Genomic DNA, 10,186 nt, shown 5'->3' with positions numbered 1-10,186 from the left:
CCCTCCACCTGTGCAAGTCCCTCCCTGCCCACCTCTATTTTAAATTCCACCCAGGAAGAAAAGTGGGTACGGGGTAGCTTCGAGCACAATATTCACCAATTACTAGCTGTAAAATTATGGAATTCATTCTGAGGGAGATAAGTCGGCATTCCATGAGTCTGATCCGGACCTACTGCATGTCTGGGGTAATAATACGAAGTGCATAGAAGCCTTGTTGACATGATTTGTTATGTAAATCTACATACTATTATTTATTATTACTCGGTATTATAATTGAATGACTTTATTTATCTAGTTAAAAGCCTACAAAAACACACAGGTAAACAAAATAACTAAACACACACCAACCACCAATGATTACTCCTTTGATTTATAAAAATGTTCTCAGTCAAAAACAAAACGAGAAGACTAAGGAATCACTAGAAATATGAAAACCTGCTAACAACATCCTATACAAAGCCGAATGTATAAGAGAAAATATTGGTTGTATGCAATAATTGGGATTGTTGAAATTAAAAAGGAATTTACTGAGGATTTGTTCACAGTAAAGACTGAATATAAATAATATAGAACCATGTCCTTACACAAGTAGCTCTCTTGCAAACTGTACCATAGTCAGCAATGCATGTTTTAGTGATGATGCAATTGGGAAGGTAGTCTCTGAATCTAACAAAAAAAACATCAATAAGTCAATCAATTCATATTTCACAATTCTTCAAATATGTAAATGTATCCAAATACATAAAACATAAACTAATCTTTTTTTTTGGCATTCTTTTCCTTGTGTAGGAATTGGGACAGGTATTGAGTAGCAATACACAAATTACCAATTAGATTAGAACTGTCTTGATAGGTACATAACATAGGATAATTGATATTCTGTGTGTTACTATTAATTAATGACATTAACATCAAAGGATATAACATAATAATGGAGAAAATATAAGAACACAAAAGAAAACATAAAGTAACTAAACAAAAAACAAGATATTTTATATATTATTAAATATATCTCCCTATAATTGTAACAGATATGAAGTTTAGAAAAAGATTATGGTAAAAACCCCAAGAGCTTGGGACTGTCTATGCTAAAATACATCATATAACAACATTGTTGTTTTTTTTGTTCAATTTTTATTCAACAATATTTAATGAAGGTGACCCTAACAGCAATGCTGACTTAAAGGGGCCCGCAGTCTAATTGTAGACCTAAGAGAATGACTACTGGTTTCTGAGCAGACAAAGGCAACGTGATAATTAGGTACATTAATACATATTAAAATACATTTAATAAATTGGATTAAGAAAAGACATTTTTTAGGATGGACTTACTTGATAATGTGCTTAGGTGAGCGGCTTGGGTTGCATAGAGCAGACTCTCAGAGGGAACTAGATCTTTTGCAAATGCATTCTTCTACAAGAAAAAAAGATACAATAAATATCACATTGACAATATTTTAAATGTTTACATTATTTCATATCTGGCATGAATAACAGCCAGATTGTAAAGTTGGGCCTGCATAGGATATATTATTTCCCATGCTAACATTTAGGTCTAGGGAACTGTCTGAGCATTTCGAAAATCAGGGCTGGTTTTTGTGAAAATGTTGCAGAAATTTAGGTCTAGGCTTATGTTTCAATATACTGTAACTGTACGCTACAGTGGTTAAGATTCTACACACTGATAGCAATTTTCCAAACAATTTTAAATTAGTTTTTAATGTATCCATGTGCAAATAAAAAATACTTTACGGTGAGGCATAATGTGAGCAGCAGAATTGTGAGAATTTGGTATTATGAATTCCTAAATGTAGGCATAAGTCTTTTTTGGAAAAAAAACCCCCCAGTATTTTCGTAATTGAGTTGCCACCACTATATGGAAATTCAACTCTGTAAATCACAAAATTTCTCAGAAAGCTGTTTGGATGGAGGGGTACATAATTGCAAGATATAACTGCAAGTCAAACAATAATTTTATATATTTTTAAAAACATCAATATTTTGGCATCACTTACACAAGAGCTGATGGCCGGGAATTCTGTGATGCTACTGGTTCCCCACTTCTCTACTACATTCCGCACAGGTCCTGGCAGGTTAAGGATCAAAGTGGAGCCAACATTTGACAGCTTGGATGCACGACCAGATGCAATACGTAGCACAGTGTCATAGAAAGTGAGTGCTTCATTGCCAGTCTGTTCTGGTTTCATGTCTTCATGACTCAATATCTGATATAGGATGTATGTTCTAGAATATAAAAAATACTGATTCAAAAACTAGTGTTCATGTTATATTCCATTGGGGCAACATACATTGTGATCAGGGTAATAGTTTAGAAAAAGTTTTAAAATCACTGGCCCATTACATTAGTAATAAATAGCAAGAAAAGGAAATATGGTTGTTGAAAACAGCATTTTTATACTCTTTTTGCATTTTTTATGTGTTTTTTAACCTTAAATATATACCTCTCTCCACGCTAATTTACAAATTGGAGTGGCCTACTTGCAGTGCACAGAGCAACTCTCAATCAACCCTTGAATATTTAATAAGGCCTAAGCCAAATACTTCTTGAAAAATCTCAGTATTTGGTGCCAGTATTAATTTCCAACTGATTTAGGTCTCACCTGGCAACTGTAACATAACTTGCAATCAGCTGGAACATCAGTGGTAAAAGGTCCTTAGCAACAGCCATAGCCTTGTGAGGATCAGTATCACTCTGAAAGAACACATTGAAGACTATATTCTTGACCATAATATTTAGTTTGCTACACAAAATCAGCCATAGTGATAGACAGGCTAACACCAGATATACAGATAGACAAGGTCCCAAGTTGAAAGAAGTCACTACCGGGAGAACATTACCTATGATTTCCAGGAAACAACTTTTTTTTTAGACCTGCACTAGATTTGGGACCTCTGCAAACAAAGTATCTGGCATAATTCTAAGTATTCCTTGACTATTTGAATGCAAGTTTGGACTAAAATAACAATCTAAAGATTTAACTTCAATAGTGAGAATGTAGATGCAATCAGAGATTTAGGGGAGAAAGAAAGGCTTTTTGCCACCCCTGGATTCCCCAATGGTGCACAAACACAACTTACCATAGCCTTGGCAAAACGATCTTCTAAGGTGATATACGTTTTAGTCAGCAGAGCATCGATGATGCAGATTGTTCTGAAAGACGGCAGCCTTTCCAATGGTATTATGTCATTCTCTTCAATTGCAGGTATAATATCAGCCAACTGAATATAAAAACATTAAATTAGGTAGAAAATAATGTAACTACAATGTATTCCTTATTTTAATCTGTTATCAGATAAGTAATTTAGTTTTATAACATTTATTTTAAGTGGCAAACATACTAACATCTTGGTTTTTTAAAGCTAAGATACATCCTCCTCAGCCTGTTGAAAATTTTAACATCCTGAGTTGAACATCTTGTGATTGGTGGGTGATGTAGCCTCATTTTTACTTGTCCACTTTTCATTAGGATGTAATATAATAATTAGCATTTGACAAGTGATATAATCCCTATCTCATACACAGTAGACCCTGATAAAAGACTCAGTTAGGGTGTCAAGATCTGTATTTGGACTGCTTCTCAAATATTCTTCTCAAGGGAAGTTTAGCAGACAATTTGTTTGTATCTAACATATCGGTTAATGTTGCACTGTGGCAGACACAAGTTCCCCATGGTCCAGACAAAATAACAATTTGAAGAAGGACAAAAAAGTTCTTAATTTTCATCCTACAAGGTACCTATGTATGAAGCTTAGTGAAAGATTAAAAGTAAATAAAGAGCCTTGCCCAAGGAGACAGCTGCAGATTTAAACCTTTAACCTTAGGGATGAGAGGACAATCATAACCACCGCACCATTATCAATCAATCCAGGATATACAGTTAAACTTGCCTAAATCGAATTTGCCTAGGTCGAATAACTTCTAAGTCGATCTAATCTGTACATGCCAAATTGTTGTGTTTTCCATTAACAACCTGTAAGTCAAATTTTATCGAAAGATGAACAATATTTCAATGACATCTTGGATTTGACTTAGGCAAGTTCAATTGTATATCATACACATGTTTCTGCATGGGGGAAATGCTTGAACCTACCTGTTCCTTGATGAAGTTCTCCAGCATTTTGATTTCAAATTCCACACAGTTGCAACCAGTTGTGATGGTAGTTAGTAGGATGTTCACCTCAGATGCTGGCAGTCTCTGATCACACAAGTTATCCTAAGGCGAAAAAATTGTTGTAATTTCTAACATCTGTTCACATGAGTTATTTTTTCACATCCAAAATTAAGTAAGTCACCAATTACAAGATGGAATGGTGATGCATAAGCTAAATCTTTTTATGAAGCTTAGGGAGTGAAGTTGATATAACTTGTGAAGTAAAAACCCTGCAGAGATACGATTTTAAAACATGACCCTGGGATTGGAAGGAAACCACAAGCTATTAAACTAACACCATTGAGCTGGGTTACTAGAAACTCAAAACATTATTTTATGAGAATTGTTTTGTTCTGCCTGAAACCTTGCGACGAAACATTTTGTAAGATGCTCAAATGTAAACGTAAAAGTCTCTCAAATATTATTTATTATTTTTGTAAGTGAAGAATTGTAACAATATAAATTTCTTTAATTTACATAAATGATCAAGTGGTTATCATTTGAAGGCAAAAATGAATGCATGAAGCAAACATCTAAAAAATCCAAATAATTTACCTTCACCCATACTTTGTAAACATCAGTTGCCAGCCTAGGGATCCATCGCATTGCCTGCTGCATCTCCATTGAAGACATAAATTGTTCCTTGCCCTTCGCTTGACTCTCAAGCAGTTTGATGAAACCAACAGAGGGCGGTAGATTGCCTAACAGCCTCCAACAAACAACAAAGCTGTAGTGTAATGTACTGGATTCCTAAATAAAGACAACAAAAAAAATATGTTTGCTCTCATGCTATTTGAGATTTTTGTTTATAATCTTTTACTTAATAGTATCAATCAATTGATACAACACATTACGCTGTCCATTTCAGCAAAATAATGTGATTATGTGTGGCTCTGTTCGGTTGCTGTTCATTCGTTTTATATTTCATCAGTGCAGGCAATTTTTAGTTAGGTAGTGGTAACTGTTACATAAGTCTTAAACCAATACTTAATTCTGATTGGATGTTACTGTTCTAATTCAACATACAACAATAACAGCAATAATTGATGTAAATTGTAACAAAATAAACATAAATATATTTGAGCTCTTACCATATATGTCATTCTTGTATCTTTACTGCCTTGCACCACCTGACACTTAGATCCAGCTCCAAGTAATCTGATGAGGGCGCTGTACAGTTCACTGTAGTCAAAGCTACTATCAAAGAGTATCTGAAATACCTGTTGGTTTCAAAATAAAATTGACTGGTAATTGTGGCTACTTTTGAAATTGAATATGTTACATGAAATTGAATTGTTATGAAGTAGTGTCTCAGGAGTACTAAGTCATAATAATAAATAAAACACTGAAGTGCAAACCAGCTGTGATCTGTTAATAGATTATTTTGTTAATTTGTCAAACACTATAGTGCAAGATGTATGAATGTATGAGCTGTTAAGCAAAGGTATGGGAGCATGGAAAAGAATGACAGAGAAAGATGGTGTGATTTAAAAAGAGGCCCTGCAGTGGGACGTTACAAATGACAATAATGATGATGATAATGATTATGATGATGATAATAAAAATGATGTCAATATTTTTACCTTCCTATCTGTCTTTGGTGGTGACTGGCCTGTCTCATTTGACAGCACCAAGTTGTAGAAAGTCTGTTTGAATGAAGTTCCTTTAAAAAAAACAAAAAAAAAAAACAAACAAACATGTTATTTAATGACTATTATGACCCTATATTATGAGGATGTGCCACTTAATAAAGATTGCCTTTAAAGAAAATGCTACATCATTAGCATTTTCAATGAATAAAAAGTATTTGAATCCCACCTGTGATGTCAGTTGCTGGAGTACCAATACTGCAAGCTTTTCTATAATTATCTTCAACCTCTTTACAAGGATTGTAAACCTTTGTTATGGCAACACCGCCACTTTCATCTTGGTACAACATGTAGGCTGGGTCTGATGACTGCACCGTGAATATATTCCATTGCATCTAGTTTTCAAGTGGAAAAAAGAGGACATGATAAATTATTTTTAGTTTTCATGACTGTACAACACTATCCTTGTCATTTCATCCATTGTAGATTCTTGAATCAAACTGATAATAAATAAATATGTATCAAATTTTGAAAAAGTTTAGCTACTTACGTTTTCATATAGTGGTTTAGAGGCCTTTGAATAGCTATGCACGAAATACTCGAACAACAGAACAAGTCGCACTAATGCGAACGACACTTTCTCATCAAGAGTCCTAAAAAAATTAGAATAATATCATGAATAATATTTTAAAAATAAAAATGAATCAAACAAGTTACCATAAAAATCGTCAGAAGTTGGTATCTAATAATGATCTGTTATCAAATAATGATAATAAACACAAAAATGTATTTTATAATGTAATTTGCTTGCTTGTTTTTAATGCTTTCTTTTAAGCAGAAAAATGAGAAAAAACGGTGGTAAAGCCCCTTTACTCCCAGTTTTTAAATGTTAAAAATCTCTATTTTATTAACCGTTCCCAAGTTCCCAACATTTTAACATTTTTTCCCCTCCTGATCCTGGATTTAAGGCAGGGCACACACTGTGTTGGCTAACTGGTACTGAAAAAAATCTGATTATCCTTCTTGCAATAATCAACTTATTCAGGTATTCCTTATTGTTTCATTATACACATTTAGTATACATTAATCTTTTTGTTTTATATATTGTAAGTTTAGTAAAACATTAAACTAAGTCTAATACATTTATAACACTAAATATATTTTTAATTTTTATCTATATGTATATTTTATCCATTGTTTAAGCACCTGGATTTAAATTTCGACTGTATCATGTTTTATTTTCGACAAAAAATATTCCTTGATTCCTTGAGGGAGAAAAAAATTCTGTCTTATTTTGACAACAATTTGTAGCTTACTTGATCTTGGATGCCTTAACAAGACATTGAGCACACTTCAGTAAAAGCCGCTTCTGAACAGATGTAGTGAGACTATGAAACATAAACAGCAACAGCTGCATGTACTCAACATTCACATCTAATAGAGAAAAAAAAAATCACAGCTGAGGATGTAGAGGGCACACTTCATAGGGTGTAAACTTCAAAGAATGAAAATTGGCAGGATATGTAACATTATAATAACAGGATCTTCTCCATACTGCTCTATCTTGAAAGTTAATTGAGTAATTACCATCAGAATCTACAATGTTTTCTGTTGAGAGAACTTTCTGCAGCAGCGTGTCTAGCATAGCATCCCAGAGGCTAACACAGATCTTGAAATCTCCATTGACCTTAATCCTTAGCAACAGTACGTGGGCCATGGCCGATAGGGTGCGTGGTGGTATGTTCAGCATACAAGTGCCCTCTTTGGTGGGCAGCACACCTAGATGATTCATCAATAAATCCTGCAAAGCAATGGCAAACACAATTATTACTCACTACTTTTAATATCTTAAATATAAATATTAGAATACGCCCAAAACCCGTCCCATGAGATGGACAGGGCATCCACTGCCCACGCTGTTGGTTCCGGAAACCGGGAGCAAAACGTCGGAAGCTGAGTGTTCGAGCTCGTCGCAAACAGATCTAGATTGGGACGCCCGAACGTGTTGAAAATATGCTGGGCCACGACCGGACACAGCCTCCACTCCGTCGGACGGAGTGGAGGTAACCAACGTCGAGACAGCGAATCGGCGAGGACATTCAGTCGGCCGGGAATGTGAGCTGCTCGAAGATGAATGCGATGGCTGAGACACCAAAGTAGGAGCTGCCATGTATGGAAGCATAGCGTTGGTGAATGCGTGCCGCCCTGACGGTTGATGTAGGAGACCACGGTTGAACTGTCGAAATGAACTAGCACAGCTTTCCCCTTTGCCCGATCGACGAAGGCCTCCAGAGACCGACGAACTGCTAAAAGCTCCAGAACGTTTATATGACTGGTGGATTCTTCCAGCGACCAGTCACCCGCGACGCGCTCCATGAGCGAACAACCGCCCCAACCCCCGAGGGAGGCGTCGGCCGAAAAGCGAAAGGCGGGGAGAGGGTCGGGGAAAGACTTCCCGCCCTGAAGCACGTTCTCCTGAAGCCACCACCGGAGGTGCCTGGCGACAAATGCGTTCAAGGGAATCTGAGCTGACAAGTCCCGAGACGCTGGAGAGAAAAACGCGAGCAGATGCAGTTGAAGAGGGCGCATACGAAGCCGGCAATAAGGAACTAGGTCTACCAGGCTCGCGAGAAACCCCAACATCCGCAGCCACGACTCGGCTGGGGAATGAGGAAGGGAAAGAAGCTGAGTGATTGCTAGTTGGCACTTGCTGATCCGACCCGTGGAGGGGAACGCCACTGAATGAACAAGATCGATGTGCGCCCCCAGAAACAGCGGAAGTTGCGTGGGAACCAAAACCGATTTCTCCCGGTTGATAATGAACCCTACTGTTTCCGTCATGTCTAAGACAATGCTAAGATGATGCAACAGAGTCACTCGGGAATTTGCAACCACGAGCCAGTCGTCTAGGTACATGAAAATACGTATCCCTCTCGCGTGGAACACTGGACCTAGGGATTTTACCACCCGTGTAAACACCCGAGGAGCCGTGGATAGACCGAAGGGAAGAACTTTGAACTGATACGTACGACCGTCCAGACGGAAACGCAGCCATTTGCGATCTTCTGGGAAAATAGGCACGTGAAAGTAAGCATCCTTGAGGTCTATAGTAGCGGCCCAGTCCCCGGGCATGAGCCCCTGGAGAATAAGAGCGAGAGTGTCCATGTGGAATTTTTGCGGTCTGATCCATTGGTTCAGCCGCCGCAGATTTAGGATAGGGCGCCATCCGCCTGACGATTTTTCTGTCAGGAAGAGTGTGGAAACGAACCCCTTGTCTTCGGTAGTCGGAAAAACTTCGACCACAGCCCCTTTCAAAAGAAGGTCGTTCACCCCTGAAAACAGGGCTTCCCTCTTCTCGGGGGAGGCTGGAATGGGCATGTTCATCCCTCCGTACGCAACCGGAGGGGAAGTAAACTCTATCTGGTACCCACGGGATATAGTCTGCATGATCCAGCTGTCCGGAGACAGCTGTTCCCATTCGTGGGTGAAAAGCATCAGCCTCCCCCCTACCGGGCCGGTCCCTCCTTCTACTGAGGAACCGGGCCCCCCACCATGAACATCAGGACCGAGGCCCACCCCTCCCCCGCCGCCGACGCCGTGCCCTGTCGGCTGAGGGAGCAGCCCCGAATTGTCGATTGGTGGCAGGAGCAGGAGCAGGAGGGACAGCGGCTGCGGGCTGCGGGAGGGGATGCAACAGAGGCTGTTGCTGCTGGGGCTGATGTGACGGCCTCGCAAACGCCCAGCGATGGGAACGCGCTGAACGGCGGTCACGGCGCGGGAACTTAGCCCTAGTCTGACGCCGCGCTTCCAACTCCCTAGCCCAAGCCTCTTCTTTGGCAGCGAACTGGCCAAAGAAGAGGTCCTCTGCCCCAAAAGAGGGGCAGTCTAAAAACCGGTCAAAATGACCGGGGCTGACGGTCGTCGCCCGGAGCACATTAGCCCTCCGGGCCGCGCCGGCAGCCTGGGCGATGGAACTAAACTGGTCTGAAATAAGGCCAATGCCCGCCTGAAGGAGGCCAATGGCGTCCGGGACGAGAGTTGGGTTAGCGTCAGCGTCAGACAAGAAGGACAAAGCAAACCCCGCCCCATTCACGGCGCGAATGCCCTCCCGAGCCGCGCGGTCCACAAAGGCCAAAGCCTCCTCAGCCGCGCCCTGAGCTTTGTTAGAAAACAAAGCCTTAGAAGTAGAAGAGAGCTTTTGATCCTCCCGCAGTCTGCCCTTGGCAGCGCGAGGAATGGGCGGCGCCTGAATGAACTGCTTGAACTGGTCCTCGGGGACCGGAAAAGCAGCCGTAAGACAACCGGGACAGGATGGGCGGGACGCGCAGGAGCCGGCGGCCCCCACAGACCCGCCCCCAAACCACCCCGGCACGGAGTCTCATAAGAGACCCCCAAATGATCAAGGATGGGCGGCATCGCCCGGGC

General features: G+C 39.9%; 2 protein-coding genes across 2 annotated transcripts in view; both read right to left on the bottom strand.

The window, feature by feature from the left end:
• Nucleotides 1-9,256, bottom strand: part of LOC117103383 (E3 ubiquitin-protein ligase UBR4-like) — a 57,204-nt gene extending 47,948 nt beyond the window's left edge. The window contains exons 1-14 of the mRNA XM_033243925.1: nt 7,834-9,256; nt 7,349-7,591; nt 7,078-7,195; nt 6,312-6,414; nt 5,991-6,156; nt 5,756-5,835; nt 5,264-5,392; nt 4,728-4,922; nt 4,113-4,235; nt 3,100-3,240; nt 2,622-2,713; nt 2,016-2,244; nt 1,333-1,414; nt 583-666 (exon numbers count right to left, since the gene is read on the bottom strand). Of these exons, the coding sequence (XP_033099816.1) occupies nt 583-666; nt 1,333-1,414; nt 2,016-2,244; nt 2,622-2,713; nt 3,100-3,240; nt 4,113-4,235; nt 4,728-4,922; nt 5,264-5,392; nt 5,756-5,835; nt 5,991-6,156; nt 6,312-6,414; nt 7,078-7,195; nt 7,349-7,591; nt 7,834-9,256 (3,208 nt within the window). The remainder of the gene's footprint in view (nt 1-582; nt 667-1,332; nt 1,415-2,015; nt 2,245-2,621; nt 2,714-3,099; nt 3,241-4,112; nt 4,236-4,727; nt 4,923-5,263; nt 5,393-5,755; nt 5,836-5,990; nt 6,157-6,311; nt 6,415-7,077; nt 7,196-7,348; nt 7,592-7,833) is intronic.
• Nucleotides 9,257-9,320: 64 nt separating this feature from the next.
• LOC117103387 (suppressor of tumorigenicity 14 protein homolog) overlaps nt 9,321-10,186 on the bottom strand; it is a gene marked incomplete at its 5' end in the record, with an annotated part of 8,664 nt that continues 7,798 nt past the window's right edge. Inside the window, one exon of the mRNA XM_033243928.1 lies at nt 9,321-9,919. Within this exon, the coding sequence (XP_033099819.1) occupies nt 9,321-9,919 (599 nt within the window). The remainder of the gene's footprint in view (nt 9,920-10,186) is intronic.

Source organism: Anneissia japonica, unplaced genomic scaffold, assembly GCF_011630105.1.
Source record: "Anneissia japonica isolate Jap-2015-1 unplaced genomic scaffold, ASM1163010v1 scaffold288257_len99150_cov156, whole genome shotgun sequence".
NCBI lineage: Eukaryota > Metazoa > Echinodermata > Crinoidea > Comatulida > Comatulidae > Anneissia > Anneissia japonica.
This window is presented reverse-complemented; position numbering and strand designations above follow the sequence as displayed.